General features: G+C 57.1%; 2 protein-coding genes across 4 annotated transcripts; both read left to right on the top strand.

The window, feature by feature from the left end:
• Window positions 1-514: 514 nt before the first annotated feature.
• LOC129736332 (coiled-coil domain-containing protein 183-like) lies at window positions 515-5,895 on the top strand. Of its 3 annotated transcripts, XM_055713903.1 has the most exons (11): window positions 515-1,080; window positions 1,950-2,349; window positions 2,544-2,666; window positions 3,061-3,189; window positions 3,331-3,391; window positions 3,474-3,574; window positions 3,851-4,011; window positions 4,378-4,537; window positions 4,683-4,808; window positions 5,058-5,151; window positions 5,668-5,895. In XM_055713903.1, exons 2-11 carry the CDS (start codon window positions 2,077-2,079, stop codon window positions 5,772-5,774), a joined length of 1,335 nt encoding a protein of 444 aa, XP_055569878.1. In that variant the 5' UTR covers window positions 515-1,080; window positions 1,950-2,076; the 3' UTR covers window positions 5,775-5,895. The 3 variants fall into 3 exon arrangements, with proteins under 3 accessions (XP_055569878.1, XP_055569868.1, XP_055569863.1); XM_055713893.1 differs by having other exon boundaries at window positions 520-1,080; window positions 3,334-3,391; window positions 5,058-5,895; XM_055713888.1 differs by having other exon boundaries at window positions 520-1,080; window positions 5,058-5,895.
• Window positions 5,896-8,248: 2,353 nt separating this feature from the next.
• Window positions 8,249-11,013, top strand: LOC129735528 (sperm acrosome membrane-associated protein 6-like). Its single transcript, XM_055703913.1, has 7 exons — window positions 8,249-8,507; window positions 9,016-9,090; window positions 9,425-9,493; window positions 9,746-9,769; window positions 9,856-9,933; window positions 10,198-10,301; window positions 10,804-11,013. The coding sequence occupies exons 1-7, from the start codon at window positions 8,249-8,251 to the stop codon at window positions 11,011-11,013; spliced, it is 819 nt and encodes a 272-aa protein (XP_055559888.1).
• The last annotated feature ends 9,639 nt before the right edge of the window (window positions 11,014-20,652 follow it).

Raw genomic sequence — 20,652 nt, 5'->3', positions numbered from 1 at the left:
CAAGCTTGGTGCTAGGAAGGCAGTTTCCCTCTGTAAGGAGTCTTTTTCTGCAAATCAAAGATTGAGGGTTATTCTCCTCTCTGGTAGAGGGAGCTTGGTTTTATTTCTCAACGAATAAATGTACATGCTTGCATTCCTTGCCGTGTCTGTAGCTGAGCCAGAACGCGCGGGAAGGACAAGACCAAAGCCCAGTCTCAGCAGCTGGTCTGTTCTTGCCCGGTGCAACGGGAGCAGAACTCCCTGTGTAGCTGTTCCGTGTTGCCGAAGGCACGTGGCGAGGCAGGAACGGGCTCCTGGTGCCATGCGAAACCAGCCGGCAGCTGCCAGAGAGCGCGGGGGGCTGTTCGGGTCCATGTGCCCACATGTTTTCCCTGCAAGTGTCCTGGCCCCGTGTCTGGTGGGGCTTGGAGGGGTCCCCCAGCTGGGCGGGCTGCAACTGCTGCAGCCACGGCGCTGGGACCGCGCTGCCCACCCTGTCTTGGGCTGCCTCAGTAACTGGTTATTCATTCGCCTGTCGCCCGCAGAAGCGGAGAGGAGGGGGCCGTGGGTGGCGATGGCTGAGCAGGAGGCGCTGGCCGAGCAGGAGGTGTGTGCCATGCGGCACTGGGAGGTGCCGCTGTGACAGTTCCCCCAGTGCAGGGAGTGAGCTCAGCTCTGTGATGTCACAGCCCGTGTCACAGCCTGCCAACGTCCTAACAGCCCGGCAACGTCTCCACCGGGCAGTAGAGCCACGACGGCTGCCACGTGCGCAGCCAGGCTGGAGGGCCGAGGCAGGAGCAGTGGCACCATGCCGGGCCGCAAGGCAAACCTCAGCCAGCGCGCCCAGGAGCTGTGTGCCGCCGTCGCCTTGCAGGGTGCTGCCCCTTGGGCTTCTTGTGGGGACGGCCTGGGGCGGGCGGGTGGCTCTCGGTCCCCGCGTTGTCCTGCACGGTACCAACAGCGCCTTTGTGTCCCCCAGAGCAAGGCGGGAAGTTTTGCGCGCAGCCGCGTGAGGAAAAGCGCAGTGGGACCAGAGAGCGGCTCCCCCGCCTGTGTGAGGCTGTGCAGGAGGACGTCCGTGCCCGGGGCCATAGCCAGCAGGTACCGTCGGGTCCCTCCTGCTCTACCCCTGCCTGGCGCTGGCCCTGTCGGGAGCGGGCGGCACAGGGCAGCACTAGTCTTGGATTGGCCCCAGGCTGGTGGTGATTGTTCTCTCTGCCCCTCTCGTGCCCACAGCACAACAGACGCAGCGTCTCTGAGACCTGCAGAGCGCCAAAGTCCTTGGGGGCCACTTTGGCCAACCAGACAGGGCCCAGCACGCCCGGGCTGCTTGCAGGGGGCTGGGGCTGTGGGAAGGCTCAGAAGGACAGGGTGGGTGGTAGAGTGACCTGGTGCCGGCACAAGGACAGCCCCCCAGGGCTGGTGTGGTGCAACGGGGGGTGTTTGTGTGTGGTCCCACGGGTCCCTTTCCACTGCGGGACCCACCCGTGCAGATCCTCCTTGAGCTCCCTGAGCAGATCTGTTGTCCCGGCAGTGCTCCCGGCTGTCTCAGCCTGTGTGTGCCCAGGGCTGCCCGGGTTCCTGCAGCTCCAGCCGCATCCCTGAGAGATGCTGTCCCTGCCCTGCCCTTCACTGCCCGTCCCGAGGTTACAACGCGGTTATAAGCCCCGCTGCGGTGACAGAGACCCTGGCCCCGCAGAGCTGCCTTTGCCCGGGGGCCTCTTGCAGGGCCAGCGGCAGGCGGGTGCCGGGGGGTGCTGCTGCTGCTGCTGCTGCTCTCCGGCACCCCCGCAGCTGGGGCACTGATGGATTCGATTGACGCCCAGCCCTGGGTCTCAGTTAGGCAGCACCCCTAAGTCCGGTGTCCCCAGCTCCACCCTGGGGGCAGTTTTGCAGGCAGGACCCCCTTGTGCCGCGGGCGCCCAGCAAGCTCTGCCTCCAGCCTGCTGAATGCTCGCATGCCCATCCAGGTGGCCCAGGAGAAGCTCCAGGCCGACATCTATGAACGGGTGAACACCTGCAACATGCTGCTACACCAGGTGAGGCAGCGGAGACAAGTGCGGGAGGAGCTGCAGAGGCGGCTGCAGCAGCTGCAGGATGCTGCGATGCCTGACAAGCGGCAGCAGGCACAGGCACAGGTACCTGGGACCCCCTCCTGGGCTGGCAGCACCTGCAGAGGGCTCTAATCCAGCCCCTGCACCCCCCGGCTTGCCTCTGGGCTCGGCATGCGGGGTCACCCCCTGTACCCCCCCACCTCTGCCCCAGGCCATTTGCCAGCTGGAGAAAAACATTGAGAAGGTGCTCCTCAAAGTCCACACTGGACAGAAGGTGACTGCCCTGTACCTGGCGGTGCGGGATGTCCTGAGGAAGGTGAGCTCCTCCCCACCGTGCCATCGTGCCACCTGCTCCCCCAGCAGAGACAAGGAGGTGCCCCAGGGGCAACGCTGGTGGGACGCCCCCCTCCCAGATCAAAGAGGTCCTCCTGCTCCCCTCCATCTGCTGTCACAGCACGGGGGACCCCTGGGGCTCACTGGGGTGACGTGCTGTGGCTCCCTGTGTCCCAGGAGCTGGCCCACCTGCCTCCGCACCTGGACCTCCTGTGCAAGATGGCCGAGCTGTATGGTAGGGAGCTCCAGGACATGGATCTCATGGCCTTGGAGGCCTGCAAAGCCGCTGACAGAGCCAAGGTGAGATGGCCAGGGGCGCCTCGGGGCCCTTTTCCACCCTCCAGAGCCCACCGACGGCACCATGTGCCCCGGAGCTGCTGAGTGTGCCTTCAACCAAGAGCAAAAGAGCCGGAGCTGGGCTTGCCCACAGCACCCCGATGGCTCCATAGCTCCTCCCGGGTGTCGCTCTTGGGCCGGGCTGCCCTGGGGCTGGGGACAGCCTGCCCGAAGCCCCAGCTATGGCGAAGGCAGCACGCTCCACCCGCCAGCCCTCCTTGCCCACTATCCTTCCCAGCCTGTCTACTTGGCGGCGGGGCTGGTCATTGCTGACCCTGGCCATCCCACAAGTTCAGCTGGCTGCCAAAGGTCCGTTCCAGCTCTGACAGCCACTTCTCCCTTCTCTGACATGCTCCAGGAGGACGCAAACAGGACGCGCAGCCGGATCCTTGCGGAGAGAGCGCGCATGTACCGCTCCCGGGCCACCCAGGAGGTCTCTGTAGACACAGGGTGGCGGAAGGACGTGTACCAAAGGCACCTGAGAGCGGTGAGCTGGGGGTCCTGGCACAGGCCAGGCTGTGGGCAGACGGCAGGCATCGGTGCCGGGCCCCCCACGGGTCGGGGGCCTGCAGGGCCAGCTCCCCCCGGCTGTCAGCAGCGTGGGGGGTGACAATGCACATCCTTGCAGCAGGAGAGGCACGAGCTCACCGTGGACTCCCCGACCCCGGCCTCACAGGACCAGCTCGTGGGTGAGTGCCTGGCAGGGTGCAGGGGGGTGGGACGCGGGCACAGCCGCAGGCATCCTTCCCTGACGCTTCCCTCCCACCCCAGGCACCAGTCTGGAGGCCGTCAGGTCCCAGATGGAGCACGAGGCCAGGGTCACGCAGAAGATGCAGCAGGCCAAGGCTGCGCTGCAGTGCTCCAGGATCTGGGTAACGTGACCCCCCCCTCTGGCAAAACCCACGGCTGCTCAGGGCCCGGGGAGCTGAGAGCCCTCTGCTTGCCTTGTTTCATTGTGGGCTTCTCTGCCCTCCTCTGCCTCGGGAGACGCCCAGAGGCCCTCTGGGGCGGGCAGGGATGGCACCACACTTCTCCGTGACATGAGCTTGCAGCCGTCCATGGTGCACACGGCTCCCCGAGGCCACGGCCCGGGTCCTGTACCCTGCAGGAGCACCGGGGGCTGAGTCCTCGTGCTCTCCCCCGGCCAGGACATACCCGGCAGGCTCCTGGAACAGCAGAAGTCCTCGGCGGACCTGGAGCAGTGCATCAAGGAGGGCGAGGAGAAGAAGCGGGCACTGGCGGAGAGGCTGCACGAGCTGGAGCTGAACCTAGCTAAGCTGAAGTTTCACCAGCCCTCCAACACAAGCAGGTGTGCAGTCGTGTCCACCGGGCCACGGCCCTTGGCGGGGGGGACACGTGTGTGCCAGGTGTCCCGACACAGCAGGGCACCCCTTCCCACGTCCCACTGCAGCCGCCCACCCCTCCTGTGCCGCCAGGTTTTCTGAGCAGGGGGCTCCCCCAGCTCTGGGCCTGGCAGAGCACCCAAAGCTCCCGCTGCGGCGGCAGGAGGACCCCCGCTTCTGGCCTGGCGTGGGAAGTGGTACCAGCAGCGTGGAGCTGGGTTGCAGGCAGCACCTCTGCTCTGCATTGGCAACCTGAGCAGCTTTTGCAACAGCTCTAGGGTGTTCCTGCCCCCCCTGTGCACTTGTATGGATGTGAATGTGCTTGGCTCCAGGGTGCTGGAGGAGGAGCTGCGGCTGAAACTGCAGTGCCAAGAGGCTCGGCTGGAGGACATGCGGGCCCAGATGATGAGGAGCAAGGATGTTCTGCTGAAATGTGAAGAGGACATCGACAGCCTTTTCGTCCGCCTGCAGGGCATCACCGTGCCCGGCCAGGTACCCACATGGGGCTGGCGTGAGCTTGGCCCCGGCCACTGCCCGGTGGTGCAGCAGCACGGCGTGGAAACGCTTGGCGCAGCCACTGTCCCCCCGCCGTGGCTCGTTTTCCCCACCAAGGTGGTTGTTCTCTCTCTGACTCCAGGAGGATCCCGTCAAGGCCATGGCGGTGGAGGAGAAGCTGCAGCACTGTGAGCAGAAGCTGCGCTACCTGGTGCAGCGGGTGGCCAGCCTGCCCCACGACTGGCGCAGCCCCAACAAGGACAACAAGGTGCGCGGGGGCTCCATCCCTGCTGTGGCCTTCGGGCACCCGCATGGGGCTTTCCCATACGGCCCATCCCAAGCGTCCTCCCAGCTGGCAGGATGGAGGTGGCGCCAGGGGAGAGCCATGGAGCAGCTCAGCCCCCGGTGGCACGGGGCACTGCAGGGTGTGCCCCGCGCAGGGACCTCGAGGTGGGGCAGCCCTTGGCTTGGAACACCCACCTCCCCTTCAGCAAGTAACCCAGAGTGTCTTCCACAGATTTTTGCCGAGGTCCGTAATTTACTAGAGAACACCACTGCGGATCACCCACAGAACCTGAGGGTTTCCTTGGAGGACGCAGGCAGCGGCCAAGGTAGGAGAGCACAGCGAGGACACGTGCCACAGCAACCATCCCAGCCCCTGCCCGTGGGGATTCCTGGGCATCCTTGCCTGTCTTCCACTGTCCCAGCAGAGCCCAACCCACGAGCTGCTTGTCCCAGGTGCTGTGGGACAAGGAGGGAGAGCCTTGGCTTCAAAATCACCTGGTTGTGGCCTCCTCCTGTTGGATGTTCTTGGGGGAGACCACGAGCTTTTGGCAGCTCTCTACTGTGTTTTTAACAAAGCGGGAGCTGTACCCACCACCCCCTGGCTCCAGGCCTTTCTGGGAAGCGCCAGCAGTGTTGAAGAGGGGCCACAGCGGTGGCAACCCCAGGCTCTGCAGGTCCCCCTGGGATGCGGGGCTGGCAGAGCCAGTCGGCAGTGCCTGTGCCTCAGGGCTCCGCACGAGGGCTCTCTGGGATGCCACCAGCCCTGCAAAAGGTGCCGGCTCTGCCCAGGGACACGAGCGCACAGAGCCTCCACAGCCCACTCCTCTCCACTCTCTCCTCAGAGTCCTTGGATTCTGATGACGAATCCTGTGGCCTTGTCCTCACCCGGGAGGGCATCAAGAAGCAGGGGCTGCTCCTGATGAAAAGCAAGCAGCGTGGCAAGAAGTAGCAGTTTCTCCAGCAGACCTTTGCATGCCCCACAGCCACCCGCTGTGCTGGGCATGCCCCAGAGCCACCCGCTGTGCTCTTTGGCCGGCAGCTTTAATAAAGTAGATGTTTTGCACTCCTCACAGGCCTGTGGTACACCTGGAATGGGGGGGTCACTTCTGGCACCTGGGACGCCTGGGTGCTGAGCTGGCTTTGGAAGCACCCCCATCCCCGCCGCCCCTCACCCCGTTGCGCTCTCTGCAGAGGTGGGGATGGACCGGGCGGGGGAACCGCTTTCGTGGCCAAAGCAAAGCTGGGGTCAGGGTGGCTCTCTCCCCCTTGCTCCTGTGGGGCAATCGCCTTCGCGGGACCTCTGCAGCCCCAGACCACTGTGGGACCTCAAAGGGCTGTTGCCTGTCCAAGGCAGCTCTGGGGAAACGTGGGGCAGGGGCTGAGACCTGTCCAGGCATTGGACCTCAGGGTGGGGGTCTTCATGTGCATGCGTGGGAGCACAAGGGCAGACCCTGCCTCGGGAAGGGAGAGCCAAGTCTGAGCTGGAGCCCCCAGTCTGGGGCTGCCTGACCTGACCCGGCTGGGGACCCTTCCAGCTTCTGCCCTCCCCTGGCCCCCGCACACACGTTGTGCAACTCGTACTGATAACCCTGACCTCAGAGCACACGTCGGGCGCTACCTCTGGGCTGCGGGGCAGTGCCTGCAGGTAAGGTCTAACCCAGCATGAGCCAGGACAGCAGAGGATGCCACAGCGAGCCTGTGGCTCCCGGACAGGATCCCCAGCCCTGCTGACTGCTCACGGACACCCAGCCGTGGGCTCCACGGTGCCTTCGCTGCAAAGGCACTCCTAAAACATGGCTGCAAAGGGATGGTGCTGTTTCCCCAAGTACAGCCAGCACTGACAGGGAGACCCGCGCGGGAGAGTGGCACCTCGTCCCCTTCAGCCGGGGGACATCAACACCAGACCAGGCTTTCACTGTCCTCTCTGCTTGGTCCCTGTACTTCATGCCAACAGCACTTGTAACATCATCCCTAGGGGGAAGGAAGGGCTCTTTCCTTTCTGACCTTGGCAATACCTCTGGTGTAGATGGACTGTCATCCACATCATCCATCGACTGGCCGTCTACATCCAGAGCCTCATACCTGTTGTACAGAGTCACCTGGGAAGACGAGGTGGCCAAGGAGAGTTTGCCTGCCACCCCGAGCATGGACTTGCCTCCATTCACTCCTACCCTTTAAACCACCACCTTCAGCCTAGCAGAGGGAGGATACAGGATCCCCTTGATCTTGATTTTCTTCTGGTGGCTGTTCCTGTTTCTGTCTCATGGAGGGCAGAGCATGGTTCCACCAGTCTATGCTTTCCTCAGACTTCTCAATGCTCCTTGAACTTTCTACTTCCTCTTGTAGCTCTGCCACCAGGCTGAGCAGACCATCCACTTGTCCACACCCCACAGAGCTCTTCTCACCACTGCCATCCATGAAAGGCACTTGCATGCCCTGCAGCCCGAGGCCTGGATGCCTGCATGTTTTCACCGGAGCTCTCTCTGGGTTGCCACATCCATCCTGGTGAGTGCAGAGTACAGAGCTTTCTTCCAGGTGGATACCATAGCCAAGCTCCTCCTGGGAGAGTGATGACCACCAACTGAACTCGCTTCTTTTGCTGGTAGGATGATGACGCCCTTCCTGCGCAAACTGCCATGCAAACTGCTGCGCACACCCTGGCTGATCACCACACAGTTGGCCTGCTCTGCTGGCAGTGCTCCTGGCCACTAGTGCTCCATAGGCTGCTTTTTATGGGGGTGGGGTGGCTGCGGTTGCTCTGGCAATGCCTAGACCTTGAAAGCATCTTTCATGAGAGCTGTCAGCTCTCAGTGGGTGTCTCCGCTGCCCTGGCATTTTCCTGCCTTAGGAAACCCCCTTGTGCAGCAAGATCTGCCGCTCTACCGTGGATCGGGCTGGCTCACCTGGGTGGAAGAGCAAGGAGGTGTTAATGAGATGGGACATGGAGGAATGAAAAGGAGAAGCCTTGCATAGTTCCTCTCTGCAAGAGACTGGACTGGGGGTGCTGACAGGACAGGGTCATAGGGACAAAGGCAAGGAATTGGACATCAAAATAGAGGGGATTTTGGGTCACCAAGTAAAGTGACTGGCAGGGACTGAAGGCAGAAAATCTGGGGAGACCAAAATGAGGGTCTGGGAGCCCATTCTCCAGCCGACACACCCCAGGGGACTCATATGTCTAGGTATCCCCACTCCTCTCAAGGGGGGACCCAGGTATCTGGGACCTACATAGGAACCCCGCTGTCTCCTGGGTATCCAGGCGCCTGGGCTCCACCTGGGAACCCCACTGTCTCCTGGGTATCCAGGCGCCTGGGCTCCACCTGGGAACCCCACTGTCTCCTGGGTATCCAGGCGCCTGGGCTCCACCTGGGAACCCTGCAGTTCCCTGGGGACCCAAGCATTTGGGTGCTGTACTTTGTGGCCATGGGGTGGTGGTGGGTGCTGGCTCCCTGGCTCCCTGGAAACCCAGGCATCAAGGCAGGGGGGCTTGCCTTGTGGCAGTGGGTGGCCCTGGCATCCTGGCTCCCTGCGGTGCACTCCTGCCTGCTCTGCTTTGGGCCTCCCAGTCAGCGGGAACAGCTCTGCCATGACATTACTGGGGCCCCCCTCAAGGACCCTCGACATCAACGCTGCCTTGAGGCCCTTGCCCAGGCTGCTGAGCCACTTTCCTCTGTCACTGTGGGTGCGTCATGGGTTCCCCATCCTGACCGGCACCTCCATCCCACCAGGGACCTCCAGCCCAAGGGGGACCACCACTCTGAACAGGATCCCAGAGCCGTCTGGGGTTTCCCACTTCAACCGATGCCCTCATACTGACACGGGATCCCTGGCAGTTGAAGACCCCTTTCCTAAACAGAAACCCCAGGGACCCACCCCAGACAGGCACCCTACGACTCCCAACAATGCCAATGTCTCCCTAGTCCTGACCTGGACCTCAGGGACCTCTGGGAACCCCAACCCTGCCTAGGACCCTGAGAATCACCCAAACCAGAACAGGGACACTGAGGACACCCTGGCCCTACCTAGGACCTCAGGAATCCCCAAGAATATCTGACCCTTCCCCAGTATCCCTAAACCCTGATCAGGACTGCAGGAACCCCCAGGAACTCCCAGCCCTTACTGGACCCTCCCATCCCTGAACCTCCAATCCCAACCCTGTACTGGTCTCAGCACACCTGTACTGGTCGCAGGGTCGGGGCAGCGTGATGTACTTCGGGAGATCGTCATGGATGCCCTGCATTTTCTGGAGAAGCAGAGCAAGACGAGTGAGCAGGGGATGTGGGACATGTGAGGGGTAGGGTCAGGACATGGGTCATGGGGGATAGGACACGGAGGCCTTGAATGGGGGGTGTGGTGAAATACAAGACGATATGGAGGTCTGGGGCTGTAAGGGGATAGCTGGGGAATCCTGAGGGTATGTGGGCTTCAAGGTATACAGCTTCTGGGGGGAGGGGCGGGGTGTTGGGGGGGTATTTGGGGATATATGGAACTCCAGTAGGGACATATGGGGTTGAGGCAAGTACAGAGGATCTGTGGGGTCTGAGGAGGGATTCTGGGGATCAGAGGGAGGTTACATTGTCTACCTGGCCTTCTGGACAGAGCCCTTTGAGGTGTCTCTACAGGCAGCCGTCAACGTAATCTGGGCGAAGCTGAGCCATCTGGAGAAAGGTATGGGGCCAGTGGGGACGCCCACCCAAGACTCCCACTCTGGAAATTCTCCAGGACCCCCACTAAAGGGACTGTCACAGACCCCCCCACCATGGACATCTACACCCCAGGGACCCCCACCTTGGGCACCCCCATCCTGAAGAAACCCCTGGGGATCCCATCTGGGCTGGACAAGGGACGAGCCCAAACAGCTCATCACAGGGATGCGGATCCCCAGTGATCCCCAGTCTAATGCTGCTTCCTCTCCACCAGCTCCAGCCTGTGTCCCGCCTTGTGGTGAGTGCCCGTCTCTCTGTCTTGCCACCCTCTGTCGCCTCATACATCTCCCATCCCCATGGGACCAGCAAGTCTCTCCATCCTAGGATACCAGCCAGCTGCTCGCGTCTTCCAGTGTGCTACCTGCCGCCTCGTGGACTGCCAGTTTCCCCTGGATTGCCCAGGTATGGGGACATGGTAGACCCAGGCATCCAGGCTGGTCTAAGTCCCACCCCGGCGCTGGGTGCCTCCAGGTCTCTGGGGGCAACTGCCATTCCTCATGTGTGGCCATGCCTGCTGGGCCCACCATGAACGCACAGCAGTGTGCTGAGGTGCATGCCTGTGCACCTCTACTGCGAGCACGTGAGCACTTGTAGTCACACAGGAGCACATTCATTCCTGTAAGTGCATGAGTAGATGTGAACTCACATGCTTCTCAATGCTCCCAGTGCAGGTCCTGCGGGCCCAAACAGATGAAACCGTCACACTGCACTGCTCTGTGCCCTTTGCCACCCTCCCTGGCCTGCCCGTTACCTGGATGTTTGCCAAGGACGTGAGTTGCATATATGCTTGTGCAAGGGTGTACACAGACATTCAAGAGAGGACTGGGCCTGGGTAGCAAGGCCTGCATGCACACAGTTGTGCGCTTGCCATAAGGACAATCCATAGATACAGGTATGGCTTATACAGTAGATATAAGTAGCACGTGTGTAAGCATGCACAGGATGCAAGCAAGTGCTGACCCATGTGAAAGGTGCACACAAGCAAGAGGCAGGTCACTTGTGTTTGCAGATTCATGTGTACTTGTGTGCACACGTGTGGCAAGGAAGTGGCTTTTGCTCTGCTTGTGCATCCCTCTGTGCATACAAAGAGCACAAGGAGCACGTGGGACATAAGGTGCATGCACATGCATGAGTAAAGGGTACAAGAAGCATGCTTCATCACGTGGGACATGACAAGCATGTGCAGGACACGTGTGCCTTTGCATGCACATGTATATTGTTTCATGTACCTGGTGGACCAGGCTGCCTTGATGTGTTCCCCCCCTTCCCCAGCTGTACACACAGGACCTGACACTGTTTGAGGAGCTGCAGGGAAGCACAGAGGGATCTCGCATTCTGATCATCCATGACCCCATTCCAGGAACCATCGCCTGTTCCCTGGGGGAGGTTTATGAGCCATTGGTCCGCAAGTACTTCTACCTCAACGGTGCGCCCAGACACCTGAGTACCCTTGGGGGCAGTGAGCAGTGTGGGGTGAAGTAGCACCCCAGACACCTGGGCCCATGGGCGGGGGGTGCATGGGGTGTGAGTAGGGTGCCAGTACACCTGGGTCCATGGTGGACAGGTGTAGTGGAGCAGGTGTTCCCTGATGCCTGGCTTCTCTGGGGACAGTGGGGCACATGGGGTGGAGCAGGGACCCCCAGATGCCTGGGTCCCAGAGGGCAGTGAGGTCTGTGGCGGGAGCAGGTCCTACAAAAGGACACCTGGTCCCTGGGAAGCAGTGCCCCATGACCCGAGGTGTCTGTGTCTCTACAGTATCAGAGGGAAGTGTGGAGGACGAGCACAGACTCCAGGCTCGGTTCAGAGCTGTGCTACATTGGCCCCACAGCAAGACCCGCCTGCGCCACATGCTATTGCTGGGGCTGGCACTTGGCTCCATGGCGCTCGTGCTGCTGCTGGTGTGAGTCCTCCTGACCTGGTAAACCTTAACCAAAATCCCGATAGACTGCAAGCCATGGACTATGTCCCCCTGGGACTCCCACTGTCCTCTGACCCGTTCCAGGACACCTCCCTTGCACCCAGCACCACTTCAGGCTTCCCTGCTGCCCCCAGACTCCCTAATTATCCCTGAGACCCTGCCATTCCCCCTTGTCCCCAGAACACCCACTATCCCTTAGGCGCCCCAGTTACAGTCAGTTGACCCCGTGGTCCCATACTTTCACCCTTAGACCCACCAGTTGCCCCCAGGACCACCAAATTGCCCCTTGGGCCCCCCAGATTCCTCATGATCCCCCTCTCCTCAGATGGAGATACAGGGTCTCCTCCCCCCTGTCCCATCCCCACCCTTTCTCTATTCCCCCTTCTGCCTTCCAGGGCCACCTGTCAATGCTGGAGACTCACAAACCGCAGTGACCCCCAGACATCTGACAGACCTGGACAACAAGGTCCCTCAGAGGATTCCGCATGCCCGGGATCACCCTAGGGGAGCTTGACACGTGGATCCATCCCTAAGGACCAACATTTCCACAATTGCTTTCTTGTATTGGGGATGGCATGTGCAAATAAGGACAGTCTAAAAGCAGAACCAAAGAGTTCTAAACATGTGTATTACGCTGGAGATAGAGATCTGGGTGTTTTGGGCTTGCACACAGAAATCTGTGGGCTGGCGTACAGAAAAACTGGGTAACAGGCAGTGCACAAGCAGTCCAAAATACAGTCCCAAAACCCCTGACCCTGCATTTCAACAGCCAGCACTAAGGGAAGGTCAGTCTGCTACCTGTAGGAAAGCTTTCTTTTGATACTGATGTATTACTACACCTTTATATGTCATGGCCATTACAAATGCCAAGTTACTTTCTCCTCTGATATTTTTTTTTTGCCTGAAACCATTTTGTCACATATTTACTTTTATACCACTGTATAACCCAGTTGACTCAATTTGGTAATTTGAATAAACTGCTGCTACAGATTTTTCAGTCATTATGTCTGTAACAAAATGATCAAACAGTGGAAGAAGAATGCTATATGATTCCTTGAAGAAGAGATTTTAGAAAAAAAACTACTCTAAAACCCTTAGGCTGTGATCACAGTATCTTCAGTGCTCTATGTTGCCTTTAAACATATCTAGACTTATGTTAGAAAAAACAACTACCGGAAAAACATGACAAAACAGGCTACAACTGCAGTACACACAGAGTATGCCCCTATCCCATCGGCGTATTCAGTCCAAAGCTACTGGTAAAATGCTTCTGCCACCTGGGTGGACACTCCAGCTGTGTTTTTCTTGTGTTTTTCAACTTGTGTTTTTCAAAGGAAGCTCCAGAAATAGGTGAACGTGCCAAAGAATGCATCTAATGGAGCTTCCCAGAACTGAGAGCGCGTCTACGGCTGTAGACAGGCTCTTCTGCAATTGAAAACCACGCTCTAATGACACCCATCCATCTCCTGTCCCTGTGCTGTTCCCACATGCCCAGCACACCAGGGGGGCTGTGCTGGGCTCTGGGTCAGGGAGTCCTGCGCTGCGAGCAGCTGCCCAGCCATGCAGCAAAGATCTGAACATACTCTGCCAAGCAGGGAGCCAAGCAGGGAGCATGGGTGGCCAGCGCTGGGCCACTCTGCCCACGTCCAACGCACCCAGGCTTTGAAGGAACTCAGCTGAAAGAGATGTCATTAGGAAGCAAAACAGCTGCACAGTACCACCCGTCCTGCTGACTGGGCATCTCTGCTCTTGCTGCAGCAGGCCACCAGCTGATGGTGAGATTGATGCACCCCCGGCTCTCGGCTCTCGCTGCACCGCTGGCACCCTGGGGCAGCGCAGCTGCAGGCATGGCACTGTTGGCCGGAAATCATGGAAAATCTGCCCATCCACGCGCCTTTGTGCAAACCATCCATCCCTTCTCTCTTTCACAGCGCTCTACAGCTGCTGCCAAAACAGTCTGAACTACGACGAGGCTATAGGAGCCAGCATGAACGCTGGTGTTTGCCTTTACAAGGTCTAGTACAGCAGAACCACAGAGCATCAGGTTTTGTGCCCATCAGCTTAGAAGCAGCAGCTCCAGGACATGTCTATTAGACAACAGTCACCACACCGCTGGATAAATACGAATGCTTGGAATCCAGCTGATCAAACCATGCTAGCTTCATACACCTCGCACCTTCTGAAAGGGCTTCCCTTCCTCCCTTGGCAATGCAGAAACAAGGGTACACCCCACGGGTGCTGCAAGGGGGAGGAAAGGTTTACAGCTCTCACAAGAATGCTGCCTTGAGCAGAGAGGAGCCCACCAACATCTGCCAAAGGCTCGGGTCGCTGAGAAACCCCTCTCTCCATGGTGACATTCACCCAGTCCAAAATCCAGCATCTGTTGGTCAGCAGCTGAGAAGGTCCCAGTTCCATTTGGATTTGCACAAGTCTTTTTTGGATTGGAGAAACTGTGCATATCGGTATCGAGGAATTAACATCTTGGTTCCCTAACCTATCAGTGGGGTTAAAGAAACCGATCATTATAATAACCGGGGCGATTTTTACAGTTGTGCCTGTGATTGTCCTAATGCAATGTTGTGTCACTTGTGTGACTGGCTTAGTAACACAACTACAAGAAAGGACGTGGAATCACGTTAGATACTAAACTATTGCAGGTATGCAATGATGAAACCAAAGGAGGGCAGCGTTAAAGACAATGGTTTTTGAACTAAGCGATTTACAGTGCTGAAGCTGCTAAATGGCAGGACCAGGCCTTGTCCCTTGCACAGCCCTAACCCAAGGCTGGTTTAAAACTTGGTCAAGTTAATCAGTTAATGCGCGAGGTAAAGAGCGCTGGTGCTCGCCCCTGGAAAGGCTGGGGGTGGGAATTTGGGTGCTCTCTTCGCTGCGGTAGCGGGAAGGGGTCTCTCGAGGGGTAACAGGTTTTCTCCGGAGTGGGGGGGGTTTGGGTTTTCTTCAAGAATGTGTTTTGACCATTTTGCCATCTGTTGTAAAATTTGGTCCTGTGCATTATTTGAGCCCTCTTGTTTATATTTGACATTCTGGAATGGCGTAACAGTGTTTGAGTTCGGCATTTCCATTATAAAATGGTATTGTTGCTGTCTACCTGAGCGAGCAGAGTGAGCGAGTGTGTAACGGGCCCTTTCGTGTGAGTGTTCTGTGCAACTGAGACGCAGCTCAGCTACGAAGCGAGCCCTGAAGCCTGTAACTTGCATAAAGTGGAAATGGAAAGTGAACAGAGTGGGGAAACAGTAAAAAAAGAGCCCTTTGGTTTGTATTTTGGCTCATTGGAAGAATATAGGAGGACCGCCAGGTGGGAGTCTCAATAAAAATATCATCAGTGGTGGCCTTTATATATCTTAGAAGATCAGGAAATTGCAACCCCTTGCTATAATTCATGTTGTTTTTAAGATGACAGGGAAAATGGGATGAAGTAACATGTGCAGATATGTTTTCCACTTTGAGAAGCCATACAGAGTAGCAGGAGGAGTGCGCGACTAATATAGCACCACCTGACACTTTGATTTTGGCGCTAGAAAAGGATAGGGAAAAACTGAGACCTAAACTAGAAAGATGCTCTTGTTGAATTTTTTGTGTTAAATACACGATTGCTGTATTTTGCAAGAGCGAGCCTCAGGTCGCGGCTCCGCCTGTGGAGCAACCGGGGTGAAGCGCGAAACACTCGCACTAATGTAGGACCCGAGGCGGGGGAGTCAAGGACCCCAGGGAAGGGTCAAAGCCTTGGGGCGAGTTTGTACAAAGCCCCACACCCGCTGGGAGCTGCGGCTTGGCCGGCAAAGGCACCATAGGCAAGGCCAGAGACTTAAAGCAGCAAGGAGCAGATTTGCATTCAGGGTACGAAAGGGTTAAAGCAGAGGTGCTGTTGCAGAGGCACGCACTTGTACCAGCTACGGAGCAGGGAGAACTCTCCTGCCCCTCGAGTAGGAGGTCACGATCTCCCACTGCCACAATTGTTTTATCAGAGCATCCTTGAGTTTTATCTCTTCAGCAGCTTGTTTTCTTTCAGCAGTTAGCATGTCCTTGTCAGAAAGCTTATCTTTTCTTTGAAGTGCTAAAGAAGCCTAGTCCCTGGCCCTATGTCGCAGACGGTCTCCACCACAGCCCTTGGCCCAGCAACAGGCACCTTCTCATATATTTTGCAGCCGCTGTGCAGCTTATCGGCCGCCTGGTACCATCAAGCTCCCAATCCTGCAGGGAGCACAGCGGAGCCTGCCCGCGGTGTACCCGCTCCGCTCTGTTATAAACGACAACAATTAAAACAATTTCATTTCGGGTCCCATAAATTCAGGTTGAGAAACAATAATAAAAAAAAAAAACCCAAAACACAAAAAAAAACCCAAAAAAACCCCATGGCCGCCGACAACCAGACTACTTCCCGCCGGAAGCACGGCTGAGCCCCCAAAGCGGCGTCTTTTATAGCAGCACCGTGACCAATCACTTCCCGCCGGAAGTTCGCCCTGCTCTTTCTCCATTGGGTCGTTAGGGTACGCCTTCTCCTCCTATTGGCTCCTCTTTGGCGCCCTTTGGAGAGTTTCCGGGTCTTTGTCTCCCTTGGCGGCTTTTCCCTGGCGCGTGCGCTCTTTGTCCCCCGCGGCCTTTTCTCAGGAGCGGTTACCTCAGGGGAAGGGGGAGCTTTTACAGGGTCTTAAAGGAGAAGCACACGCGCCTGTTCATTACAATTGTGACACAGGTTATAATGGCCACAAACTATTTTAGATTTACACACGGTACAACAATTACCACACTATATTCTATTTTGACATGAATCACGACTGTGTTTAGCACAATCCCCCCTTTTCTTTTTGTTTATCTCATTGATTCATCTCTTAGCTTCCAACTCAGTAATAGCCTTTTGCGTTGTAGTCGTTCCTTATTTCTGGTTGCATAATCTGTATCGCTGATAGTATCAATCAAATAAAGCATTGAATTAAACGGGATAAGTAACAACCCCCCAGATTACGAAGCAAATAAAGCATTGAATTAAACAGGGGATAAGTAACAACCCCCCAAATTATTAAGCAAATTAAACACTGAGTTAAACAGGGGGTAAGTAACACGCTCCACCCTCCGCTGCTCTAGGATAGCAGTTGGTATGGCTTTAGGGAACGGTGGTGATGTAGGTTCTGTGCATGCCAACCATTCCAAAGTGGCAACTGCATTTTTCCCTATAGGGTCGTTATAGTCTTAGATCTGTCATTCCCCCCTCCAAGCAATTTTACAACACCGGCACCTTCTCCAGGGGACCTGTGCCTGGGTGGTTCCGTGGAGCATTTTGGCTTTGTACGAGTGCCAAAGTGAGCGTGTACTTTTCTCACGCCAGAAAGCAGGTAGCAGAACTTCTGTGGTGTCCTTCACATGGCTACGAGGATAGGATGAGAACCACCAAGAGAAGTCCTTCCTGGCAACTTCTCCAGGGGAGCTCTGCCTGGGTGGATCCATGGAGCATTTTGGCTCTGTACGACTGCGAAAGCAAACAGCTACTTTTCTCACCAAAGCAGGTAGCAGAACTTTGGTTGTGTCCTTCACATGGCTACCAGGGAAGCGTGAGGAACACAAAAAGAATTCCTTGTTATGATATTAGATCACTGTTATGATATTCGGTCTGTAATTCCCCCCTCCAAGCAATTTCACAACACAGGTCAAAAAGAGCTTGCTGTTATGCTGTATCGTCCTCGGGTGAATATTTGAAATGAATAGGTTAGGCAGGGTCCTCCTCGCAGTAGGCTGGTTTTGTCGAGCTGACTGACGCTCTTCTCAGGACTGCGGCATGACTTTGGCACTCTGCTCAGTCACCTCTGGACAGCAGAGCTCGCCTGCCCATTCTGCTCAAGGGCAAGCACCGCTCTCAGTGTGTCTGCTTCCCAGGAATGTCTGTGCAACCGTATTGGAGGTCATGATCCCGCACAGTCATGTGTGCAAGGTGACACACGTGTCTCTTTGCAACCACCACACCCTTCTTGCTGGCTACTTGCTCTCTGACAACCGCAAAAGTCCCAAGTCCAGGAACGCATACCGCCTGAAACAGATGAGACGTCAGATTAGATGTCTTGGGGGGACAGATGGATGAATTGGCAAAGAATGGCAATGGTGCTTAGTTCCCTGCCAAGGGCTGAGGTTCAAAGAAGCAAGATGGGCTCTTTGGAAACCTTGGGAGTAGACAAACAGGGCCTGCACTGTTCCCTCTCAGTCCCCTTCACCCATACAGATAGCTCAGGAAAAGCTGACAAACACCCTTTGGCCTAAGAAGACAAAAGTTCCCGCAGGGAAGTTCCCACACTTGGAATAATCCCTGAAGTATCCCAGGCTTCCAAGTTTTGTCACGCAACTCTGACCATGGGGACTTCAGACACCCCAGAAAAAGTCCAACCCTTTTTCTGACACTAGGCCTGGACCTTACTGTCCATCTGAATGGACAGAAGAAGTGGCTCCTCACACATCTGTGCACTGCAGTGTCATGCCGGGGCACTGTTCCTGCTTTCAGTGGAGAGGAAGAACAGTTGTGCTGTTGAGCAGCACGATCACTGACTTGGGCTTCTACAATTGGCTGCTTGATAATTAAAACACCATTCTTAAAGATTTCCTTTGCCGGATAGAAGAGTACTCGCTGACTTATTAAAAACCTTCTCTTCCATATAACTTCTTCGTGACATGTATTTAGCTACCTTAAGAAAAATCAGTTATCGCCTGCTTCTATATTAGAGATACAGAAAGACATAAAATCATTTTTGTGAATGGTATAGGAGGTGCCTCCGGCCACGGCGATGCTTTCTGTAGGCCGAAGGGGTGGCCTGTGCTTGTCAGCTGTTCATTCCACGGCGTCAGTGAGAATCTCCGACAGGCATGGGTGGCCTCTGCCCATCGAGCTGGACAGGCTTTTGTTGGGCCGCCATTCCCCAGCAGGAGCAGTTTGGTTGTGCCCCGTTTTAGTGCGAGACAGAGAAATCCTGGCAGCTGTCCTTTCTCCTCTCGCTGCTTATGCTGCTTTCTAATACCTGCCCAGCATTTCCAGGCAGCTCCAGATTCCATGAGCTCTTGTCTCAGCTGTGTTCAACAAATGCTTTTTAGTGGAGCTGGTGTGTTTCAAAGAAGAGGGGAAGAGAGCACAGCAAGTGGAGGAGGAGAGACGGAAAATGCAAACCACCAGGCAAAGCCCCTGTGCTTGGGTGACCGAAAGCTCAGCCAGCAGGGATTTACGGAGCCTTCAGCGTGACGTACCCCTTCCCATGCTAACAGCAGGCAGCAGGTCAGGAGCTGCAGGCTAGCCAGCGCCTCGATGTCTCTCCCAGACGAGTGCTGTGTTCATCATTGGCTGTTCACTTTTAGCGCGCCCGACTGCCTGCTACATGAGAACTGAAGGGAGCTCTGGCTTGCGCTGCTGACGTGACCTTTTCCTTTGTAGCGTGAACAGCGTGGGAAGTCTCCAGAATTTAGGCAGGGAGGGCTGAAGACAACTGAAAGCGGAGAGGTTTGACGTGTGAGGTGCAGGGGGCCTGTGGGACTAGACCCTTAGTCAAAGGCTTCCTCCTGGAAGCTGGTTTCTGCAGGCGCCTGTTGACACGAGCTTGTACAAGCCTGGCTCATGTTTCTTGAGCAGTATTTTGGAAGGGCCGTCCACTCGAGAGTCTGAGTTTTGCTGAGGGCCACTGAAATGGACATCCTTGAGGCATTTTAGCCGTTCTTCTAAAAAGCTCTCTCTTGCCACCCCCCGGTAACCTGCCGTGATGTTTAAATGCTGCCTAGGACAGTGTAGTGGCATAATGACTCTACTTGCCACGTGGGCCCCGCCTCAGCGTGGAGATCTCGACGTGCACGGACAGACTGGCCAGGTTCCTTGTGGGCACAAAGCCTTCACTGCTTGTCTTTCAAAGGGCCATCTCTTCATGCGCATTTTTATGAAGCACAGAAGATGATAATGTCTGCGTGTAGCCTGTCACGGGCCATTGGCGTTAACATGCAATCCATCAGTCTGCACATGAGGTGCTGAGTAAGAGCCTGGGATGATCCTGTGTCGGTAACACTTGATTTCAGAATCCTCTAATTTCTTTGTTTCCTATGTTCAGCAGCTAGAGCACCATAGGACGGCTGCACATTAAAGATCTCGAGCTACAGAAACTTCATCAGAGCTGATCTACAAGCTTGGTGCTAGGAAGGCAGTTTCCCTCTGTAAGGAGTCTTTTTCTGCAAATCAAAGATTGAGGGTTATTCTCCTCTCTGGTAGAGGGAGCTTGGTTTTATTTCTCAACGAATAAATGTACATGCTTGCATTCCTTGCCGTGTCTGTAGCTGAGCCAGAACGTGCGGGAAGGACAAGACCAAAGCCCAGTCTCAGCAGCTGGTCTGTTCTTGCCCGGTGCAACGGGAGCAGAACTCCCTGTGTAGCTGTTCCGTGTTGCCGAAGGCACGTGGCGAGGCAGGAACGGGCTCCTGGTGCCATGCGAAACCAGCCGGCAGCTGCCAGAGAGCGCGGGGGGCTGTTCGGGTCCATGTGCCCACGTGTTTTCCCTGCAAGTGTCCTGGCCCCGTGTCTGGTGGGGCTTGGAGGGGTCCCCCAGCTGGGCAGGCTGCAACTGCTGCAGCCACGGCGCTGGGACCGCGCTGCCCGCCCTGCCTTGGGCTGCCTCAGTAACTGGTTATTCATTCGCCTGTCGCCCGCAGAAGCGGAGAGGAGGGGGCCGTGGGTGGCGATGGCTGAGCAGGAGGCGCTGGCCGAGCAGGAGGTGTGTGCCATGCGGCACTGGGAGGTGCCGCTGTGACAGTTACGCCAGTGCAGGGAGTGAGCTCAGCTCTGTGATGTCACAGCCCGTGTCACAGCCTGCCAACGTCCTAACAGCCCGGCAACGTCTCCACCGGGCAGTAGAGCCACGACGGCTGCCACGTGCGCAGCCAGGCTGGAGGGCCGAGGCAGGAGCAGTGGCACCATGCCGGGCCGCAAGGCAAACCTCAGCCAGCGCGCCCAGGAGCTGTGTGCCGCCGTCGCCTTGCAGGGTGCTGCCCCTTGGGCTTCTTGTGGGGACGGCCTGGGGCGGGCGGGTGGCTCTCGGTCCCCGCGTTGTCCTGCACGGTACCAACAGCGCCTTTGTGTCCCCCAGAGCAAGGCGGGAAGTTTTGCACGCAGCCGCGTGAGGAAAAGCGCAGTGGGACCAGAGAGCGGCTCCCCCGCCTGTGTGAGGCTGTGCAGG

The sequence above is a fragment of the Falco cherrug genome, chromosome 1 (genome assembly GCF_023634085.1).
Source record: "Falco cherrug isolate bFalChe1 chromosome 1, bFalChe1.pri, whole genome shotgun sequence".
In the NCBI taxonomy this organism is placed as follows: Eukaryota; Metazoa; Chordata; class Aves; order Falconiformes; family Falconidae; genus Falco; species Falco cherrug.
Note: the sequence above shows the minus strand (reverse complement) of the source record. Positions and strands in the feature narration are given on the sequence as shown.

Bases quoted from the DNA above. Each gene is read 5' to 3' on its own strand.
- LOC129736332 (XM_055713888.1), top strand. From the start codon at position 2,077: ATGCTGCGATGCCTGACAAGCGGCAGCAGGCACAGGCACAGGTACCTG. The intron at 2,667-3,060 runs GTGAGATGGCCA...GACATGCTCCAG, and splicing joins AAGCCGCTGACAGAGCCAAG to GAGGACGCAAACAGGACGCG. The intron at 3,190-3,330 runs GTGAGCTGGGGG...ACATCCTTGCAG, and splicing joins ACCAAAGGCACCTGAGAGCG to CAGGAGAGGCACGAGCTCAC.
- LOC129735528 (XM_055703913.1), top strand. From the start codon at position 8,249: ATGGGGTGGTGGTGGGTGCTGGCTCCCTGGCTCCCTGGAAACCCAGGC. The intron at 9,494-9,745 runs GTATGGGGCCAG...CCTCTCCACCAG, and splicing joins GCTGAGCCATCTGGAGAAAG to CTCCAGCCTGTGTCCCGCCT. The intron at 9,934-10,197 runs GTATGGGGACAT...CAATGCTCCCAG, and splicing joins GTTTCCCCTGGATTGCCCAG to TGCAGGTCCTGCGGGCCCAA.